Below are 23,379 nucleotides of genomic sequence, written 5' to 3'. Positions count from 1 at the left end.
ATAATGACTGACAGAAGTATAATAACAAATGACATCATTTACTTTTCAGCAGCAGATTCTGGCCATATGTGAAATAAATATGTGTAGTTTTAGGTTTTAAAGACTGTGCGTAGTTAAGATATGAGGATATGAGTTTTGTATTGTAATTTTTACCTAGTACAACGTACTACAAAGCCACTAAGGGGACATGGTGATGAAAAAAAATAATTATTCCAACTATCTCATATATTTCAATACATTTGCATTCGCTCACAACACTTTTGTGTTCTTTCGCAAAAGTATTGCATCCCCGAGAGACTTTGCATTCACTCGCAAAAGCACTGAAATATAGTTTTCCACCCACATCATAGTATTTCCAGCACCTGTTTTGTACAAATGCAAAAGTTTTACAAAAGCACTTATATAATTTTCGCTCCCATATTTTGTCAATCACTATGTCCCCTCAAGAGCTCCATAATTTCCAGCCGATTAACAGTTCAATACTTCATATCACTGATATTATTACATCTCTTCGGTAGGGGCTTTAGAAAAATGTTATATATATATAAATAAACTGATACTGGTTTTCTGCATCCCACCTGAAAAAACTAAATTGTAAGCTCAATAATGGTAGTCGTACCCTACATGCCTTCAACAAGAGTACAAATAACCAACATACAAGTGGAATGTTGATGAATCTTTATATGCATGCCGCTCCTCACCTTAAAGGGATAGTTCACCCAAAAACAAAAATTTTTACTCACCCTCAAGTAGTTCCAAACCTTGAATTTGAACCTTTGAATTTTTGAATGAATTTCTTTGTTCTGCTGAACACAAAGGAAGATATTTGGAAGAATGTCAGTAACCAAACAGGTCTCGCCCCCCATTGACTACTATAGTAGGAAAAATAAATACTATAGTAGTCAATGGAGGATGAGATCTGTTTGGTTACTGACATTCTTCTAAATATCTTCCTTTGTGTTCAGCAAAACAAAGAAACTCATACAGGTTTGGAACTACTTGAAGATGAGAAAATGATGACGGAATTTTCATTTTTGGGTGAACTCCAGCTCAACAAAACATGTTTAAGTGCAATATGTGAACTCATTTAAGAACCTGATCCAGAAGAGCCAGACCAGAACACAGACCTCCCACGGATGCTCCATTTTGTTGGCATGCAGATTAGTGCAAAATGACTTATTTACAAAGGCTTATCCGTCAAAGACCTTTCAATCCCGGAAAACTCCACTCACTTAATGCAGCTGTCCCTCAAAAACATACATTTGTGGCTTTACGTTCTTTTGCATGTTCATGAACGTTTCAAGTGTACAGAAATTGAATTGAAATGGCACGGTGCAAGTGGTAAAATGTGCAACACAAAAACTGAGATCAAACCAGCTTTAAACCTAATGGCCAGCTAGTGATCCCTTCATAGGCATTACATAATATATATTTATACAATGCGGTAAGTGGCATTAATGTCAACACTGTAACATCACGCTTTGGCAGAGCTGTGGGTGACTTTCTCAATCCACTTCAGGAATCGACCGACCCGCGTGTATACACCAGGATAGGTGGGGTCGCCACAACCGTGACCCCAGGAGATGATTCCTGTGAGCATCCAGTGCCCACCATCACCCTGGCACACCAGGGGACCCCCACTGTCACCCTGACAACTGTCCACACGCCGATGGTTCGACAAGCTCCCGGCACACAACATGCGGCTGGTGAAGCGACTGCCGTAACGTTTTTTACACTTCCAGGAGGGCAGTAATGGAACCCAGGCTTGCAGGAGTGTTCGGGAATACTCAGAGTCTAATAAAAGATACAAGAAGAGAAAGATAAAGCACCTCAGAACATGTTCTTTTAAAGGAGTTATGAACTGCATTGTTTTATTGGTTTTATAATGTTTTCTGGGGTGCACTTATAATGTTAATATGATTTTTACAACAAAAATTGTCATAGTTTAGAAATAAAAGGTAATTTTCCTACCCTGATTTTAGCCCTCTGATTTGATCGCTCTGTTTTAAGGGGCGTGTCTGCTGTGAGACTTCAGTGTAAACGCCCACTGCTGTGATTGGCTAGCATCTTTGCATATGAAATAGCTAAGTATTACATGTTTAACGCTCTCAAAAACTTTTAGCATGTTTTTAATGTTACAGCTCTCAAGGTTAACTAATTGTGTAAAGTGTTGATTGTATTTAGATCTATGGCATTATTTTTAGATCGTGGCATGATGAAAGGTTGCAGTGATGAATATTGTAGCCAATCACAGACATGTTGAGCGCATGAATGCAGTGATCTCGATTTCTGCACACTAACGAATGCTTTCATAGCTAACAGTGCAAACACACTGTAAATAAGAGATTTGTTGATTATTACGGGAGTTTTCGTGCGAGTCCAGAACTCAGTCACTGATAAACTTGCGCAGTTTGATTGACAGCTCCAGCGATTGCAAAGGGAGCGGTTTTTTATCGCTTTCTATTTATAAGAAAGTATAATAAAAATAATTAAAGTTTTCAGTTCTGAAACTTACAGGATATTCTTAAAGTATGATGACCTCTTATATATCAAAAGCTCAAGGAAAATTCTCAGTTCATGACCCCCTTCAAAGTATGTGAATAAATGATTTTATTTAAAAATATTAATTATCGTTAAAAAGTTTGTAGTCAGTAAGATTTACTAAATTTTATATAGCGCGAGGAAGCATTAAATTGATCAGAAGTGACAGTAAAGACATTTATAATGTTACAAAAGATTTATATTTTAAATAAATGCTATTCCTTTGAGCTTTCTATTCATCAAAGAATCCTAAAAAAATGTATCATGGTTTCCACAAAAAAAAAAAAAAATTAAGCAGTACAACTGTTTTTAACATTGATAATTATAAGAAATATTTCTTGAGCAGCAAATCAGCATTTTAGAATGATTTCTGATCTTGAGACACTGAAGACTGGAGTAATTATGCTGAAACTTCAGCTTTGCCATCACAGGAATAAATTACATTTTAAAATATATATTAAAATAGAAAACAATTATTTGTATTGTATTGTATATAATTATACTGTAATAATATTTGACAATATTACTGTTTTACTGTATTTTTTAATCAAAAAATGTTATCAGCCTTGGTAAGCATGAGAGAAAACATAAAAAACCCAGTATTATTAGTATAGCTGTGTTCAAATCACTCTAAATATGTTTGAGTTTGCAGTACCTGTAATTCCCCAGCCAGTAATAACACAGGCGATGGGTCTCTTGCCCCTCTTGTTGCTGTGAGCCGGAAGGCAAACTGCATTAGTGTGTGGGTTAAAGGCCACACAGTTCCCATCTGTGCCCTTCAACTTCAGTAAGGCAATATCATACTCCCAGCCCTGGCTGTTGTACTTCCTGTGGATCACGATGCGCTCAGGAGAGAGAGTGCGCTCAAAGTCGTCCCTCTCCTCTGTGTGGTAGTCGCCAAGCCGCAGCACATAACGGGAGGGGTCAGCACCAAACCTGAAAAAAGACATGTTCATGCACAGTATGTTCATTTACTGCCAAGATGTCATGAATAGCATCAATTGTAACAGCGCAAAGCAACTATCATTCTATGAAGAGCCACTAGATGTCAGTAGAGTCACTCTCTCACCTCTTGAAGCAATGAGCAGCAGTAATGACCCAACAGGAATTGATGAGAGTCGCCCCACAAAGTGGATGTGTGCCTTTCGATTGAGACCTCAGCCACAAAGATACTTGCCACGGCCAGTCCCCACTATATGACAGTCACACATGGTTTAAAACACATGTGCAAAGAAATGCATTCATGTTGGTTTCATATGGTTAACACTTTGACACATTTATAAAAATTTATGTAAACATATGGAAGTGTACACATCTTAATCATTATTTTTTTTAAAGTTTAATATACATATACTGATGTTATACAAAAAATATTATACATACTGCCCCTAAACTTTTGAATGGTAGTGTACTTCGAATTAATTATTAGATAATGACCAACAAATTACACCATTTTGAAACAGCCTGAATCCCCATTCATTTTCATTATATGGAAAAGAGTGGGCAGCACATTCTTCAAAATCTCTTCTTTTTGTGTTCCAGATAAGAAATACAGGTTTGGAAAGAGATGAGGGTGAGTAAATGATGAAAGAATTTTAATTTTTGTTGAACTATACCCTGTTTAATATCAAACACATGATTATAAGTCAAATTTGTAGTCATTTTCCTGTAACTGTAAATAAAAAGCATATTTTGTTCCCCAGTGACCACAGTGCAATATAAGATAATAACAATGGCAGCTAGCCAATAAACAATAAATACAAAGATTCATAAAAACAATGCAGATGTTAACAATGTTAGCTAATACAATTAACCCTGTTGTCCATTACCGTAGAGACTTGTCTCCTCCAATGATCCTTCTCCTGCGCCTCTGTGTGTTGGGTCTCAAACCACATTCCTGCTTGCTCGTACCGCTGTACTTTACAGGTTCAGTGATGTAATCACAGATGACTCCTGCGTCCTCACTGTGCCTGCAATCATGGGCGTCTGGGCTTACAGCTGAGCACTCCCCCAACGAAGCCTCTGTCCCTACGCACTTCACGTTATCCAGATGGATGGGTCCCTGGCCCTCACCGAAATAAGCCACTGAGCGGGCCTTCGAGACCCCACTGATATTGAAAAGGGGAAAGAGGAACAAATAAGTGTCTGAAGAATTTGAGATCTTCTTTGATCAAATGAAACATACTTACATGAATCCTAGCTGTCTGCAGACCACTCCAGCGTTGATGTCATTCCAACCGTCATCACACACGCTGCCCCACTGGCCATTAATAAACACCTCTACACGGCCCTCCTTACGACTCTCACCATCCACCAGCCTCACCAGGGGACCTGGAACCACAGCATAGCTAGAAACAGCACAGAAAAGATGGGCCTCTATATACTTGGACAAGAAGTGAATATATGAGAATCAAATTAATATATAATTAGTTACAATGTAAATTCATTCTCTTTTTTTAAAGAATGAAGTTATGCAAAATCATATCACCCATATGGGGTGCAAAGACATTTTATTGGCTAAGAATGTTTATATGGGCACTCTTGTTATACACAGTACTATATATTGTGTCACACCACTATATATGGTGTCAATATGGTGACTGAAATGACAGAAAATGGCTTTACAGTATATTTATTTCTAATAATTTAATATGTGAATTATTGTCTGTTAAAAGTCATTACATATCACATTATTTTACCAAAGCTAAAAATAGTCAAATAAAATATATCTTGTTTTTTTGGCCCTGTCTCAAATGGCACAATTCATATACACTTACAGTTTTTGTGGACTTACAATGGTCGCCACGTGCGTGTAAAGTCCACAAGACCGTAGGGTGTCCCATTTGTCTTATTAGGTTTCAGAAGGGTGCTTGCAAGCACCCCCTTTGTAGTCAATATGCATCCTCAATGTACACTTTCGCTGAGCCTGCACTGAAGCATGATCCGCAGCAGACATCTACCCGACGGTCAAAGGCTGAATCCCAAATGGCACCCTAAACCCTTGACTGCCAGGTAAAGTCCTCTGCATAGCTCGTAGACTTGCAGGCTCAGCTGAAGTGCGCATCGAGGGCGCATAGCAGACGCAAAGGGGGCGCTCGCAAGCACCCTTCTGAAACCTAAAATGATGAATGGGACACTCTAAGGTCTCGTGGACTTAACGGACATGTGCACACGGCAGCCATAAGTCCAGAAGACCGAAAAATGCATAGAAGTGTGCCATTTGGGATTCAGCCAAAGTGGCATTGTGTCTCGAAAGTGCAGACTCGTAGGAAGACCGCAAGTGTTTAGGGTGCCATTTGGGACAGGGCCTTTGTGTTTTAGGTAGCCTTCAATTATCAAGCTAACAGATTAGCCTACAAAAAAATTATTTTGATCAGCTAGAGCAAGATATTGCGATAACACACTATGTTTATCAGATTTTTGTCAGGCTTTGAGGCAGGGAAATTTAGAACAGTGGATCTCAACCAGGGAGCCAGGACCCACTAGGGGGGAATGTTCAAAGAACATTCAAGAGGGCATCAAGATGACTTAAAATGATGTTAATTAAAACAAAACAAGCTTTAAAATAAGTTAACACAGCTAAAAACAAAGACGTATTCTGATATATTTCTTATTTTAATTTTTCCCTCAACATCTGCCATTTTACCATGATTCTCATGGTGATAGGCTCCCATGACCCTAGAGAGGGTAAGTGGTATGGATAATGGATAGATGGATGGTGTTCGTGCTCTTGAAAAACCTGGATATATTAGGGAATTTTAAAAGTGTGATTTCTAGACCTGAAAAGGTCATGGCAATTGATAAAATCTTAAGAAGTTATTGAATTTTTTATAGTTATGTTAAGCTCAAAAACAGTTTAACAGGTAGGAATTGCTATTTGTAAGTAAAAATAATTTAAAACCCCTGTAAAACATAAAATGACTATAAAAAAAAAAAAAAAAAAAAAAAAAAAAGGAAATTCATTGGTAATAAAAAGTTTAAACATTGAAGAACACTGAGTTAATGAAACTTCTGTAATTATGGAATTTGATTATTTATATTTTAATATATAGCCAATCCCATTTTTTGTAAATAAAAAAAGTTTGAAAATGAGCAGCTTTGTCAAAACTGCAGATTTAACAGAAATATCCTAGGGGGGCCTTCAAGTATTCAAATATTGTCTTTGATATTGGGGGCCTTGGAGTCAAAAAGATTGAGAACAACTGCTTTATACTGCAGAAAATAAGAAAACACATTATGTTAATGAAGATTTGCCTTCAGAGCAACAAATCACTTTCTGATGATCGCAATCTTAACCATTTTCATCAAGATACAATATGTTTTTCATAAGCATATAAATACGTAAACATGTCATTATATTATAAAAGATGATGCTTCCTAGTATCCAATTTGTTTTGAAGGGCTCTTAAACATGTAAAATGGACTTGTTTCTTCTTGTGTAACATCTGTTTTTTTGCGTTACTCTTGATGATGATAAAGCTAATAAAAGTGTTTACGCACCTGTGGCAGGAACCACTTCAGGGATTTCATTGTTCTGTCCTTCTCTTTCACAGCGTATGCCCACATCTTCACTGTGGGAGCAGTCATGCCGCCCCCACTGACCATGAGCACAGTCCAGCAGAGAGCTCTCGCCCCCTTCACATTTCACCTCATCCAGCAAGATCAACCCTGTGCCCTCCCCATATATCCCCTCTGGAGCCACCTCAGCACGCCCTCTGTTGGACAAATAGTGGTATTGCAGCAACAGATCAGAAGGATAAATGAAACAACACTTATACAGTCATATATTTCCGGTTTCCTGAGACCAAAAGATCTCAAATCAAACTTGAAAACATCTAAAATGCAAAAATGTGCTGCTTTTAGTTACTTTAAAGTAGCACATAATATGCTGCTCACATTTACATAAGAAACATGTTATCAATCAGCTTACCGATAACCCAACTGTCGACATACCACCTGGGCGTGACGTCCGGTCCAGTTGTCATCACATACGGTGCCCCATTCTCCAGCGTGATAAACCTCCAGGCGTCCTTCCCATGGGCTATCAGCTCCTACTAGACGCAACACTCCATCTACAGCAGCATTAGCATGAATGCTTTTAATCTTTGCACTTATACAGACAGATAAAATTGTGATAAAAGTAAAAGGGGCAGAACTTTTGGTCTCTATAGTACTTTCAATGTGTTATCATATGGGCAGTGTTGTCTGACACAGTTTTTATCATCTTCACCTGTAAATGGGTTACAAGACACTCCAGCATCCTCCATGTGGTCACAGTTGTGCCGGCCCCAGGGCGCATGAGGACATTCCTCAAGAGACAGCTCATTTCCTGTGCAGTGCACTCCATCCAGTACAATAGGCCCAGTGCCCTGCCCAAATTGTGCCCATGACCATGCCTTTGGTACACCACTGAAAATAAACAAACATCTGTGATTCATTCCAATACCAAAACAGTCAAGAAACACATTCCTTTTTAAAAGTTTGTTCTTTTGAACTTTCTATTCATCAAAGAATCATTAAAAAAAAAAAAAAAAAAAAATATTGCATCATGGTTTCCACAAGAACACTGAGCAGCAAAACTGTTTTCAACATTAATAATAATAAGAAATGTTCTGATTTCTAAATGATCATGTGACACTGAAAACTGGAGTAACCACCAGAACAATAACTATAACGATAACTATAACGATAACTATATTAGCGCCCCCCCAACGCACAATATTGTTCTGTTTATTATAAGCACACGCTGCAGTTTTGTTGTTTGCCACTTTAAATGCTCAAGCTCTTGATTGGATTCTGATTGGCTGTCAATTTTTATCATTTTATCATTCGTCGGCTTGAAAAATCAATGTGAAAGTGAGACCAACTATCTCATTTCTCTGTGCCGGTATCGTTACAGTTGTGCTGTGGGCTCTGCTATTATTTTACATTTAGAATGATTTTTAAAATGTTATCGTTATAGTTCTTGTCCTTTGTGTGAATGGGCCTTAATGACTGCTCAAATTTAGCTTTGCCATCCAAGAATAAATTAAAATTATATATTACAATAAAAAATAGTTATTTAAATTGTAATATTATTACAACTGCATGACAATATTATTGTATTTTTGATCAAATAAATGCAGCCTTGGTGAGCAAAAGAGACTTCTTTCAAAAAATGTAAAAACTTTTGAAAAATAGTATACATTTATAACAAGGAAGAAGATATATCAGTTTAGTTACATAATTTTGTAATGATACTTGCATTGCAAAACCATTCAAGATCATCGGTATTGATGTATATAATGTACAGAAGAGGATAGTGAGAAAGTGTAGTAGAACGTGCACAGCAATGTATATGTGTGTGTGTGTTTCTATGGTGGTAATGGAAAACAGAACTGAAAAGAATGTGCTACATGGATAATGAAGGGAAAAATCAGTTGCTTTCGATCCCACTGCAGATTCATGGAGTGAATCCCTGCACCCCATCAATCATTCATACACCCTTTCCATTCATCTATATTAATAAAGTTCACTCACTGTGCTAGTGTGCGTTTGTGTGTGTAAAAAAAGGACTGTCCTTTTAAGCAGCACTCAGATTTGTGCATGACATCATCAGTGTCTCCCAGCTCAAAGCAAAGCATTTCTAAATATTATCTAAACGCAGTAACATCCTGATGATGTCCTTACTTACAAAAAGTAAAAAGTTTTTTTCCCCTTTTATTCACAGCCTCAGTTTGAAAGATATGAAATAAAATAAAATCTGTTTTTATTTCAACATGTTTATACATCTAACTTTGCTCTAAATGAGGGTAGAAAAAAGATACGCTATCAACTTAACAGAAATCTTTTTTTTTCCATATAATATGTCACAAAACGACAATATAAAAGCTTTTTTTAAATTAAAAAATAATATTTAAAAACATGTAAAATACATTTTATACATGAAGTATTATTTGGGGGTCCTTGGCAGCAAAAAGGACACATATGATGAAATATTTCTTACCCCAAACCCAACTGTCTGCAAACCACTTCAGCATCAATATCATCCCATTCGTCATCACAGATAGTACCCCACCTCCCGTTGTGGTACACCTCCACACGCCCCTCAAAATCCTCAAGGCCTCCCACGAGCCTCAGGGGGGCACCATTGCCTAAACAAAACAGTCCAATCGATCGATAATTAATTCACTGCAGCAGAGAATGATTAGGACAAAAATAATCAGTGAAACATTTCACACTATCTTTGACAACAGAAGCTTAAAACTCTGCTATATGCATCAGTAGAGATACTTATACAAATTATATGTCTCCAACATATGGCATAATGCTTTGTAGCATGTATGTGTTTGTGGTAAAAGATGGTGACATGTGTAAGAACCCTTGGCAAAGCCTCCGAGATCTCAGATTGCTTTCTCCTTCCTAATGTTTCTGTGTGAATAATTCACAGCTCTCTCTAAATATACCTGACCCTGTTCTAGCAAACTGTCCCATTACAACAGGCACACAGTTTATGACCCTACTTCTGTCTGACATGAATTCTGTCTTCATTTAGCTCCACAGAAGGCCTTTCCACATTATAACACTGTTGAAAATATATCTTATAGGACTATGATCAGCAGATATAGGAACCTCAGCTGTTGCTTTATGAACTGTGAGAAATGAAATTGACAGCATGTGACAAAGATAATGTTTCCTAACTTGAATTCGTTCTCTCTATATATATCTATATCTATATCTCTATATCCATCTAGGCCCTATATATCTATGTGTATATCTATATTTACATACCTTTCAAAAGTTTAAAGTAAAAGTAAATTAAATGGATCAAAATTGAAAGTATATATACACAGGATACCCCCCTCAAATGAAAAAAAATAAATAATAATTACCCTCTGGAACAGCACACACAACTCCGGCCTCATTGCCATGGTTACAGTCACCGGAGACATATTTCCGGCTCCGGCACTTCAGCAGAGAATCTTCATTACCATGGCAGCCAAGACGTTCAAAGTGGAAGAGACCAGATCCAGGTCCAAAGTAAGAGTGCCGAAGTGCAGTGCCGATTTCACTGTTGGGAGTTAGCAGGTAATTAAATGAGAGCACATACTGAGTGTTAATAAGTACAGAGCCTCTAGCTGATAATGAATAAAGTTTGCAGCTTATACCCGAGCCTCAGTTGTCTACAGATCACACTGGCATCTCGATCAGTCAGGTGGGTGTCACACACTGCTCCCCAGCGGCCATTCAGGTACACCTCAAGACGACCACTCTTATTAGAAGAAGCCCCCACCAACCGAGCCTCACCTGGAGGAATAGGTGCAGAATCCAGCATATTCAGAGATGTTGATATATATATATATATATATATATATATATATATATATATATATATATATATATATATACTATATATCAATATATTTGGGTCATTGACGAATAAGGTTTTTAAAAGCGTAAAAAAAAAACATAATTGAGATATAATTAATTTTGAAGATTTATTAAGTGTTAACAATGAGATTATGTGGTTTTTATAATCAATTAACACTGCTTTTGTCATTTTTTACAATATGGACAAAATTTGTCACCAAAACAGTCATTTGGTTTAACCAAAATTCCGGTTTTACCAAATGACACTTTTGGTTATACCGAATGACAATATTTTCAAACAATGCTAACAGGCTGATATCTAGCTAGCTAGATAGCAAAAGGACAATCAAACATTTTATATTTAGTACAAGTTTTTAAAATATTACAACATTTTAAAAATATTACAACGTGTAGATTGATAGATAGATAGATAGATAGATATTATCCACATATTTTCCAACCATTCAACTTATTTTTTCACAGGACACACCATACCCCCTAAGTAAAGAATGTGGAAAAATCTATATAAAAAGCTTTTTATATTTTGAGAAATCCATTTCTCCATTTCCTTATTGTTGCAGATACTGTCTTCTTTCTATTCAGTGGAGAGCAGACATTCTGAAATATAATTAGCTTTTACCTCCATCTTCTTTCTCCTTGACTAGAGGACAACTTAAAGACAAAATAAAAGTGGCACAGCTTACCCCACTCTCTCCCATTTACATTTACAGACTCTGAATCAGCTTTCTATAATTAGTACAGAACGCTCACATTAGAGACACTGTGTCTTGCAAATTATCATCTTGCTGCGACACGTCATTCTCACAGTCATGAATTTAAATACACTCTAATTGTTTGAGTCTGTAACCGTGTTTAATGTTATTACATAGAAAGGAAAAGGAGGAGAGAGGCAGACAGAGATAATCACAGCTCCCAGAGATAAGGCAAACAGATTTCAACACCAGCTCGGGACTGAACCACAGACACAGGCAGGTGATGACAGACCAGCACAAAGAGATCCAGAGAGCGAACAGACACTTTCAGAATGGGAGTAATACAGAGTAACAAATGCACATGAGTGATGTGAGTCTGATTGATTATTAGACAATAAACGCATAGACAGAGGAAGATGAATAGAGGACAATAAAAAGAGAGGACAGAGAGAATCCTTGACTGTGGCTGTGTGCTGTGACTGCAGTAATAAACGTCACTCAGCTTCTGTACAACACCTACGCTAATATGACAGCTATGACACAAATACTCACCAGGATCCATTCACTTAATAAACACAAACAGCATGGTCCAGTAAGAACTTTTCTAGGTCAAATGTAGCTAGACTAGAGCCACCTGCAACCATGCGCTACAGCCCCAAATGTTTTTGTTTCCTGCATTTTTTAATATTCTAGTTGTTTCTCTTATTTACTGTATGCACTGCAGGTATTTTAATTGTAATGGCAGCTGATTTATTATGGAATGAGTGTATTCAATACCCCATTTGTATGTAAAGGACTGTGAGATCCAAAAAGGAAACTTAGCTTGTGCTTCAATCTCTAAGCACAATGCATTTTGTTTGTTTTTGTACTGCCTCTATGCAAATAGACCTAAAAAATTAAACCTAAAATAAATAAATAAATGAACCTATAAATAAAACTGTAAAGGAATTAATAAACCTGTAAATAAACCTATAAATACATATATACATACATACATACATACAGCTAGGCTTTGTTAGCTTGAGAAAGCTAAAAAGGGTGAATAATTTGAGAATAATAAAGATTAAACAGAATTAGCCAACACTTTTGTCAGATAAACCAGTCTGTGGGTATATTTAATGTCTAGAACATATTCAGTGCATAATTTAACTAATTATAACTTAGCTAGGTCACAGTATATCTCTGATGTCTAACATGAACCATGGGCTAGTCATGCTAGACTCTCTGTAATGATAACCAGCCTGCTCAACAACAACAACAAAAAAAAATGCAACATTTTTGCCAAGTAACACTTATCGTTTTCAAGCTTAAGATCAGAGATCATTTTACACATGTTGGTTGGTTTGTAAATGGCTTTTTTTTCACTTTGACACGAAGAATCTGTTCACACAGAACATGTTTTTGCATTCCACTGTGATGCTTTTCCATCGTTTTTCTACGTAAGCGTGTGCTAGAATGGACATGTGCGACCGTTGCGCTCCCGTCTTTTTCAAGGTCTCGCGCATGACACAGTGTTCTGAAAACAGGTCACTAGAGTTGTCAAAAGTACTGACTTTGGTACCAAGTCGGTACTGAAATTTTAAAAATGTGACGTTTTGAGCATTGTTGAGTGGATTAGTAAACACCTCTGATTGGCCATTGTGCTCACGGCTCATCGGATATGTCTGTGATTGGCTTCAATGATCAATGCTTCAAAAACATTGAAAATAGTCTTCAATGACACTCTTCACCGAGCACTTACACAGATACACAGAAGCATTTGAAAGCAGGCGTCGATCACGAACCAGTCCCGCTTTCAAAACGCTTTCAAATTCAAACGCTCCCATGTGTTAATCATTGTAGCCAATCACAGACATATCCGATGAGTCATGAACACAACGGCCAATCATAGATACGCTCAACAGCGCTCAAAACATCACATTTTTAAAATTTCAGTACTTATGGTACCGAAGTTGGTACTTTTGACAACTCTACGTGGTGCTGTAGTTAAAAGAAGTTCAACTTTTAAAAAACACGTCTCAAGAGCTTGTGTTTTTTTTTTTTCTTCGTTTTTTTCTTCTTTTCGTTCCACTGACCTGGGTCTCGATTTTTTAAACACAAAAACACATTCTATGTGAATGGGCCCTTACTATTCCTCAAACCTCAAAGTAATACAAAAACTATTAAAATGAAGATTTTTTTTTGTAAAAAAAACAAACAAACAAACAAACAAACAAACAAACAAAAAAAACAGTAAGGAAAGCTTACCCTGGTGGCAGTCGCAGTAGGACCATCCGATTGCTCCTGACTTCTGTCTGAAAAAGCACCAGGGGTTGGATTCACGGTCAGGATTTCTACAGTGGTTGTGGTCACCCAGCCCACGATCAGGGTACTGCAGCATGTAGTCTGGAAACTCAGTCCATTTTAGACAGGAAGAGCCAGAGTCTGTCTGAGACACGGATCCATTGTAATAACCTAGCTCAGTGAAGCCCTCAGAGCATGACAGAGGCCCTATGGGGAACAAACACACACAATTTATAAGTTAAATTCAGCATTCAAATTACTTGAATAATACCCTTGATGGTGCATTAAAGAATATTTTAATGCAGTGGCAAATAAAGCTCAAATCTTTGGCATGAAAAAAAAAAATGTGCATGACCTAAAATGATAGGACCTTGTGTTATCTCAAAGCAGCAGTGCTGCAAACCTAAAGTGGTCTTATTAGCTTTTTTATTTTGTTACTTTTTCTCTATGAGTGAAAACCCCTACAGTCCTTCCTCTGGGTGCAGAGGGTGAGATACTAATGATGGCTTACTGCACTGCTGGAACAGCAAGACCTGTGAGGACCCACTATGATGAGTCACAGATTCAGACCTCACATGCCTCGTAGTGATGTGTTATACAATGTGTGTGTGTGTGGGGTTGTATAATAATATAATAAATAATATAAACTAAACTAAAATTTATTACATAAATAATATAAAAAGTAAAAGTAATATAAAATAATATAATTGATAAAATAATTAATACAAATATAAAAATTAATATAATATATAAAATAAATACAAATAATAAAATAATAAAAACTATATACTTTTTCCTAAATAATTATATTTATTGCTATAGTATTATATAATATATTAGATATTTACATAATTTTAATTATTTACTGCAAAAATGAAAATGTTTTCATCTATGGGTATGGTTAGTGCTCAGTATTATATAAAAAAGTGTCTATGGTTAAAAAAAAAAAGTATGATTGTGATGTATTGTAAGTGTGTGTGCGTGTGTGTACATGTGTGTGCATCTGTGTGTGCGTGTTTTTGTGATTAATGAGGACACACATTTGTATAACAACATAGGGTATTACTCTGGTATTACGACGTAAACATGAAATATGAGGACATTTCGTGAGTCCTCATTTAAAATAGCTTTAAAAACATACTAAACAATGTTTTATTAAAAATGTAAAAATGCAGAATGTTTTCTGTGATGGGTAGGTTTAGGGGTAGGGGTAGTGTAGGGGGATAGAAAATACAGTTTGGACAGTATAAAAACCATTACGCCTATGGAATGTCCTCACTAAGATAGCAAAACAAACCTGTGTGTGTGTGTGTGTGTGTGTGTGTGTGTGTGTGTGTGTGGTTTAGGCACAAGGACACAGTATATTTTTTAAACAAATTAACATTAAGGAATGATTCTAATTACTAATTTACATTTGCTTGCTTGCATCAGTTAGTGACATAATCAGGAAACTCCTTTTTCCAAATGATTCTAATCAAAACCATTCAAATAAATAGAAATATTGTGACTTTGGAGCATTGTGACCAAATTATGTGATCTAGACAAGTCTCATGTGAGAGAGCATTCTCTAATACATTTCAATTTCATGCTTTAGTGTGGGCTGTTAACTTAATTTGTAAGCATTTAAACAATCATTTAATACAGTGACCCATAACTTATTAGCTGTATTTTTATGCTGTGTGTGTTCCCCATATGCTGTCTGTTCTCTAATGCATTTCTGGAAATGTGACTAAAAAGGGAGAAAGTCCTGGGCTTTGTGCCCACTGTCCAAATCCAAGCTTAACTAGAGTCTTGACATATTTTCAGACAAGAGACAGATGTTAAATCCATCCACCACAAGAGAAGGATATTTAAAAGGTAGTAGGTGCTTTGGAGGCATTTAAGAAAGAGAATAAAAAAAATGAGGTTTTAAAAAGTACTCATAGGAGATGATCTTTAAGGCAATTAGAGGTTTGCTGAAAGCATAACACATAATTTCAGATTATATCAAACATTTGTGTAGGCAAGTAACAACAGTTTCACTAAAGGAAAACTTATCCACCACAAATAAATGTCAGAAATGATAATCTCATAATCTCTGGGGGAGAAAAAGCTCCTGAGAATTTATGGGCCTGCTATCAGGTAGTGTTGTGCAGGATCAAACAGAGGACATTGTGCCCTAGTCTCTCTTTAGAAGCAGGTGCTAAACCCTTAGGGAGAGAGAGACCATCTCATACTCTGAGCATTATGGGTAATGCCAGAAAAGTATTTACACCTGTATGCATATGTATGCGTATACAACACCCAGCGGACACATAGCCTAACCCTGTCTCTGCTTGTGTAGATTACTTTAGCATAGACTTATTGAGCTGAGACGAGTGCACTTAAAGACTGATGGCCAAGATAAACATATTAGAGCTAAAGGATCACTGAAACTCTATTACGTCGTCCTCTTCGGTCTACATTTTTCCAAATATAACTGTAAACAAAGTACTGAAGCAAACTCAAACAGTATCATTCCATATCTTATTAAAAAACATGTTTATCATCAGAGAATAGTATTGGATTTCCAGTGTGAGCCATTTTTAAACCTCCAGTCCAACTATTATGATTGTCTTTATTTAGGCAGAGGCATCTATCAAACAAAAAAAACCTTTCTATAATCTAATGATAAAATATTGATAATTATTTTCATGTTATGGCTGATAACCAATAATATAATATAATATAATATAATATAATATAATATAATATAATATAATATAATATAATATATAATAACCATTATCAAATAGTATTATATATATATTTTCTTTCTGGTTCTCGAATCTGATTGGCTGATAGCCGTGCGATATTTTAGTGATAACAGCACTCTTACCTTTTCACCATTTGTATCACTCCGCTTGAAGTGACTGTCATGGCGGTCGAGCAAATCCACCGTAATTTTTGCGAATACTACACTTGTTGTACCACGAACTATAGTTTTAAGAGTTTTTAAGCGATAATGTAGTTGTTTAGACCTGAAATATGTAACTCACATTTAATTATGGCCCCTATTTTACAATTTGTTTAGATGTTTTCGGAGATGCGAGCTCCAGGCCATCAGTGGCTGTTCAGGGGTCGTGTACCCGACGAGAGCAGCTTCATCTTGGCCAGTGCTTTGGGGATTTGCCACTGTGTCTTACAGTGGCTAAACATGAGATATAATTCATTTTGGGTACATAAATAAATTAAAAAGTATAATATCAGCCAACTGGTATCGATATATATTGTGCATTTCTAAAAAATAATAATAATAAAGTGAAAGTTTGCAAAAATCAGCTCTATATTCTTTTCATTAGTAACATAATATGTGCAGTGCATAGTCGATGATAAAATACTATACACTGTGTTAGTATAGTATATGAGCAAAAAAATTGATCTATTGAGATTTGATCGTTGATGTTTCTTTTAATGGCTTTATCATGTTTGGATTTTTGTACACTATTACTTTCGATAATAACCAATTTAAAAATATGTTCGATGTATGTAAGTTATAAATAGTTTCCATTCTTGTACCTTGGCAGGTTAATAGTTCAACAGTCCAAAATCTTTTCTTGCACAGACTCACGTCTCGTCTCGTGAGAGCTCAGGTTCCAAACTGTATGTCAGTCTGTACATACAGTAAAGCAATTTGCTGAAATAGCATCAGGGTAGAGTTCCAGTCATATTTCTCATGGTGTTACAGTTATAGAGCACGATAAAGACCACCAACAAGACTCCTGGTGGTATCACAAGAGACTAAATATAAGCGGTTTAACAGCAGAGAGTAAAATAAGTCTACAGATGAGGCAATCATAGAGGAATCTCACACTGCCCCAGCATGAACTGGGAGTAGGTTGACGGTTCTGTGAGAAGGTTGAGTATATATCAGCATCCTGCCCTAAGGATGTCAGCGCACAAACCTGTCCAGACTTGGAAGGCAAGGAAAGCAATAAAGTTCACAGAATATGAATATGACACGTGTAATACGCAAAAACAGTGGGGCATTCAGTCTCAAATTAGCTACTCCTCAAAGCCCATCAATGCCACAGTTGCTTCACATCCATTCGCTGTCATCAGTAAGTGTTTGTGCTTCACTCATATTACAAGCACGTTGAATATTGTGTTTCTCTCCACAGCAATCTTGTCTGAAGAGCGATTGTTGTGGTTAAGTATTTCTTTAACTCTGCCGTAGGGAAACATCGACGAATATATCTCTTGACAGTCGAGTGGTTTTGCGTCGGTTAATGTTGTATTAGATACAGTGCCAAGCAGGGATGTGGTTACTGGCACTGAAAGAGATGCTCTTCATGAGAACAAAATACAGTGATATTCAGCCACAACCATTGAGTATGTGCCTGAATTAGGTGGAATAATTTAATTTCCCAAGCAAATGTTCTCACAAAAGAGATGCTGGTATATCGCCAATTCTCGTAAAAGAAACAAAATAGGATTCCAACTTGCACCTTTCTTTAACCTTTAAGAAAAAGAGAAAAATATAGACTTGCATGTGAGTGCCTACCTGAGCTCTGCAGGGTATTTAGGTACACAGTGCTCTGTCTTGCCTATGAAGACAAAACAACAAGAGTCAGTTTACTTTTTTCACTACAAAAAAGTAAAAAAAAAATAGTAACAAGGACATGTAGTTTTTTGGGACATGTATTGTACCATATTCTTTGACTTACCTTGTGAAATGAATAGGCAATCATTTAGTATTCATTTTGGTAAATCATTTTGGTATTAGTATTTTGTTATATATATATATATATATATATATGAAAGTACAACTGAATTCAAATCTGGTATCCTTCACACTTCACGGTACCACACTCTTAAAATAAAGGTTCCAAAAAGGGGTTTTGCAGCGATGCCACAGATGAAACGATTCTGGTTCCTCAAAGAACCTTTGAAGAGTTCTTAAAAGAACCATTTTGTTCTTAGATTGAAGAAGATTTTAATAATCTAAAGGAATTTTCCACTACACAAAACTTTTTGTACAATGGAAAGGTTCCATGGATGTTAAAGTTTCTTCATTAACCCATAGATGCCAATAAAAAAACTTTTTTTGTTTTAATATTAAATAAAATAGTGCATGACACTTATAAATGAAGTGAATAATAATAATGGCTAGGCATGAATTATGACTTAAACGCAGGATACAGCCTTATTTTTAGTTTATACCATTCAATTTGTTTTGTTTGAGTCATGTTTTGTTACGGTGTTTTAATCCCAGTAAGCAGCTGGCAGCCTTAGTCAGAAGTTTTCTCCCCGGAGGAAGGTTATCAAAGGTATCCGTTGCTTTACGACAGGAAAATGTCACAAAAACATGAGTTAATAGTGTGGAGCAGTTTTGCTTTAGCAGAACTTCAGCTGAGATCAAAGAACACTTTCATGACCATCAAGCCGTTACGTGACTGCTACTGTGTGAACTGGGTGTGATGAAGGGAACGAGCATCACACTTTTCTCTCATCCTGACTAAATTGCAAGTGAACGATGGGACAGGATGCTTGCAGTGTAGCCTTAAGACTTTAGGAACAAAGACAAAACATCAACAGCAAGTATACGTTAACTGAATTTTTACAACATATCAAAACCTAATGCCTTGTCCCGTAGACAATAGAAGGGTTAAGCTTTGGTTGTCTGGTGTGCCTAGCTTGCAAAGGATATGTACGGCTTAAGAATTCTCCCAAGTCATTAAGGTAGATAAGCAGCATTATGTTCTGTTTTTATCATTTTAATTAACGTTTGTTTATTCATATGTCCCTGCTGAAACATCTTACCAGTTTGGCTTTCTAGTATGTTGAGTCATTATGGGGTTTTGGGCACTTTTCAGCTTGTCAGGCTATAACAGACCAGCTGAAGATCATTAAACCATCTGAAACCAGCAAACCCACTTAGACTGTTTTAATGTTTTTGGTAACACTTTATTTTAGTGTCCTTGTTACATGTTACATGTACTTACTGTAGTAATAACAGTAAATTATGAATAACTGCATGCAACTAACCCTAAACCAAACTCCATTCCTAACTCTATAGTAAGTACATATTGTTAATTAATATTACTCTGTGATTAAATGTATAATTAAACTGTAACATGGACTCCTTAAAATAGTCATGTTTTTTTTTATCAAATAGGGATATGATAATTAAAAAAAAACAAAAAAAAAAACATAAATAAATAAAAATAAAACTTAATATATTATGGAAACATATTCTTAAGGGACTTGTAAATATGCATATGCACTCCTCTCATTATCTCGTGATTATTTAGATCCTTTAAAGAGATGAAGTGTATTCGGGGCAAAGTACACCTCGGCCACAAAAAATGAACAAAGACTGCACAATTCCTTCTGTAACAATTACCACACTTTCACGTGATAGACGGCGTTAATTTCACACACGAAAGCGACGACGTCAAAGCGTCATAACATGCAGGATCAAAATTTAAGTCGTGTGTGGACTTCCATTCTAACTACTCATTTAACAGAAGAAAACTGTACAATCTTCATTTTATAAACCAGTACTTTAAAAAAATACTGTAATCACATTTAGGCTGGTCTATAAACCAGCTTTTTGTCGACGTCTGAACTCCTCTCTACTAAAACCTCAGGATCACGTCAATAAATAAATCACAGTCTGTTTGACTGTTTGTGAGCTGACTAAGAACTTATTAGTCATAGCAAACTGCGTTTACATACCTCGCCGTAGACACCGACAGAGAAACGAAAGACAGCAGCGATAGAGAGGACCCCAGTGATATCCATCCTGTCATTGACCATACATCCAGCACAACTGTCCCATCATCGCTGTCTGCGGGCATACAGGGAAAGTGGGACGACTTCCCGCCTCAAAATGTTTACAAATGTTTGTTACAGAGGAAGAAACATCGAAAATAATAAAATAGAACAAAACAATATTCTGCAAACTTCTAAAAGTCCAACGACACGACTGACACTCCTCCCATGTTGTGGTCTGACTGAGGTTTGCGTTCATTGAGGTGACACAGAAAGAGACGCCTCTCCTGCAGCCTTCGCCACAGTACTACACACTACAGATGATTATAGGACATAAACATTTATGGAGTACAGTGCAGTGAGGCTGTCCCCTATGGCAAGCCGTTTTAACAATTGGTTACATTTTATTTTAAGGTGACGTAGTTACATTGTACATAGGCATAAGGACTGAGTAATATTAACATCATGTAGCCTACTTACTAGTTATGGTTAGGGTTATTATTTTAAGACGGCAATGTCATTACTACTATGTCACCTTAAAATAAAGTGTTACCTAACAATTATTCCTTTAAACTAACTAACTAGCATCTATTTTAATATTACTAGCACTTGGTTTTAATCAATAATTCAATAGTGATTATCTTTTGCAACTAACTACAGGCCTACTTATGCCAGTAGGCCTACTGCTGAATTTTATGTGGTAGACAAAGATTTAAAAAAGTAAATAATATTTAAATTGCTTTACTGTGATTTAGTGAATAAATAGCATTGAAGGATTATGCTAAACAACTTAAGCCAATGTTATTGTTTCCCCAATATCCAATGCCAATAGTGACTAGTATGTAACTGGCATCCTTCTCAGTAGTAATTACAAGAAAGAAAGAAAAAGTTTAAAATGGTGCTGACTTTGATTAATGAACAAATATTAAAAACATTTATTTTTATGACTAGTTTAGAGAATAAATAGCATCAAAGTCTGAAATGAAAATAAAACGTATAAATGCATGTTATAGATCTTTTTGTGAACCATTCATCTCTGCATACGTTTCATTTTTAGTTTGAAACAACATCCAATCAACAAGCAATGTATAGAACCAAGTATCTATCCTTTCTTTTTCAATAATCTGTTACACTCTGATGTTTGTCACAAGAAGAAAAGATCTGTCGCTACTTCTGTCTCATTGCGACTGAAAAGATTGTCAATCTACTTGTGCCAAAGACTAACGAAAAATCTTGTGACAGTTACAGGACTAACCTTGATCTCATGAGAAAATGTAACTATTTTACGAGGTGGCAATTTCATATGGATACATAGAGAAATACAAGATTTTCAGGAAAAAAAGTAAGCATCATCACTGGGGCGTAAGCACATTACGCAAAAATATACAAATAAGATTGTACAAATTTGTCCGAATTAGCCACCAATTCGCCAAAACGTAAAATAGTTATGAATTTCCATTAGAGTGAGTTATACAGGACCTATTTTCATTCAGAAATTGAAAACACATTCATCATATAAAACATTATTCAAGTTATCTGCATGAAATGCATTTTGGAATAGATTTTTGAATAACTCAATAGACCCTTGTACAGCACCCCGCAAAAATGTGCCTAAAGCTTAAAAACAGAGAAAACAGCCTTTTTTGCGGTCACATGGCAAATATGAAACAGACTGACAAGGAATTCCTGTTCTTTTCCATAACTCCCAAAACCTTCCTAACATAGGACAAAGGGCATGTGTTGATAAGGTGGATATTATTAACCACATGGACAAAAGTATCTTTTAAATCTCTTGGGTTTTATAAATATATTAAAAACAAGAGCCTCGATACACAGGCGGATGAGCTCACCATGACTTGCATTGTTCACCTGTGTACACAGGAGCTTGAATAGACCTCATTCCACATTGTTCATCATTCATACAGCTTCAATAGAAGTTAGCAATACCTGAAAAGATCAAAGGCTCCTTTTAACCATACCACAATTAAACATGTTATTCATATTCTACTGTACTTAAATTCATTCATCTGTAGGATAAATTTACTTGTGTCTAGATTTGAGTTGGTCTTTATATATAAAAGACAAAATAACATTTATTCTAATCTTGCTAGAGAGGTGGATTTGCTCACCATGGCACACTAAGATTACATCATTATTTAAAATGTAAGAATTTATACATTTGTCCAAAGCTAAAAAGTCATTTTATCAGGTATCAAGGAGCTAAAAAAACAAAACAAACAAATGATAATAGTTGGTTTTCTCTTATCTGATGCCCAGAGGTGTGGCTGCATTGCTTGGCATTCGTCCACACTCTGTTCTTGGGGTGTTAATCTGGTTTATTTACAAGCTTAAGAAACTGGAGACAGGAATGGATTACTGTATATAACATCAAATGCCGAATATAACAGATAGAGGTAATCATCAGTTTGTAGGATTTCAAATTAAATCTGAGGCATTTACATGGTAACACCATTCTGCATAGCTGTAGCTATTTTAGTCTTAGATCTTGAAGTATTTTGGGCTGTTCATTGTTGCTTGATTCATTTTTGAGTCAAGTTTGTATTGTTGACAACTGTTTTACCGCAGTAAATTTAAAACGTCGTGATTGAGCAGGGTTTAGACTTACAGCAGACAGCATTTCCTTTGGGGTCTAAACACATTACGCTGCAGACAACTGTAGATAATCAGCCTAAGGAAATGGTGGGCAGTGTTATCACAGGATGGCCATGGTTAAATTGCATTAAGGGAACCAAACCAA

The 23,379-nt window shown here is 36.1% G+C and overlaps 1 protein-coding gene across 1 annotated transcript; it reads right to left on the bottom strand.

Moving 5' to 3' along the window:
* Positions 1–946: 946 nt before the first annotated feature.
* Positions 947–23,255, bottom strand: si:ch211-51a6.2 (neurotrypsin). Its single transcript, XM_051917576.1, has 15 exons — positions 22,491–23,255; positions 20,586–20,697; positions 18,409–18,451; positions 13,851–14,093; positions 10,689–10,827; positions 10,413–10,591; positions 9,527–9,674; positions 7,772–7,950; positions 7,472–7,613; positions 7,042–7,256; positions 4,731–4,872; positions 4,371–4,649; positions 3,611–3,733; positions 3,197–3,477; positions 947–1,794 (listed from the first exon to the last, which is right to left on the bottom strand). Exons 2-15 carry the CDS (start codon positions 20,664–20,666, stop codon positions 1,475–1,477), a joined length of 2,514 nt encoding a protein of 837 aa, XP_051773536.1. The 5' UTR covers positions 20,667–20,697; positions 22,491–23,255; the 3' UTR covers positions 947–1,474.
* Positions 23,256–23,379: the final 124 nt, after the last annotated feature.

This window comes from Ctenopharyngodon idella, chromosome 13 (assembly GCF_019924925.1).
Source record: "Ctenopharyngodon idella isolate HZGC_01 chromosome 13, HZGC01, whole genome shotgun sequence".
NCBI classification, from domain to species: domain Eukaryota; kingdom Metazoa; phylum Chordata; class Actinopteri; order Cypriniformes; family Xenocyprididae; genus Ctenopharyngodon; species Ctenopharyngodon idella.
Note: the sequence above shows the minus strand (reverse complement) of the source record. Positions and strands in the feature narration are given on the sequence as shown.

Coding starts and splice junctions, on each gene's coding strand:
- si:ch211-51a6.2 (XM_051917576.1), bottom strand. CDS start 20,666: ATGGTCAATGACAGGATGGATATCACTGGGGTCCTCTCTATCGCTGCT. Junction 18,452..20,585: donor CTGTCGGTGTCTACGGCGAG/GTATGTAAACGC, acceptor TTGTCTTCATAG/GCAAGACAGAGCACTGTGTA. Junction 7,951..9,526: donor TGCAGACAGTTGGGTTTGGG/GTAAGAAATATT, acceptor GTTTATTTTCAG/TGGTGTACCAAAGGCATGGT.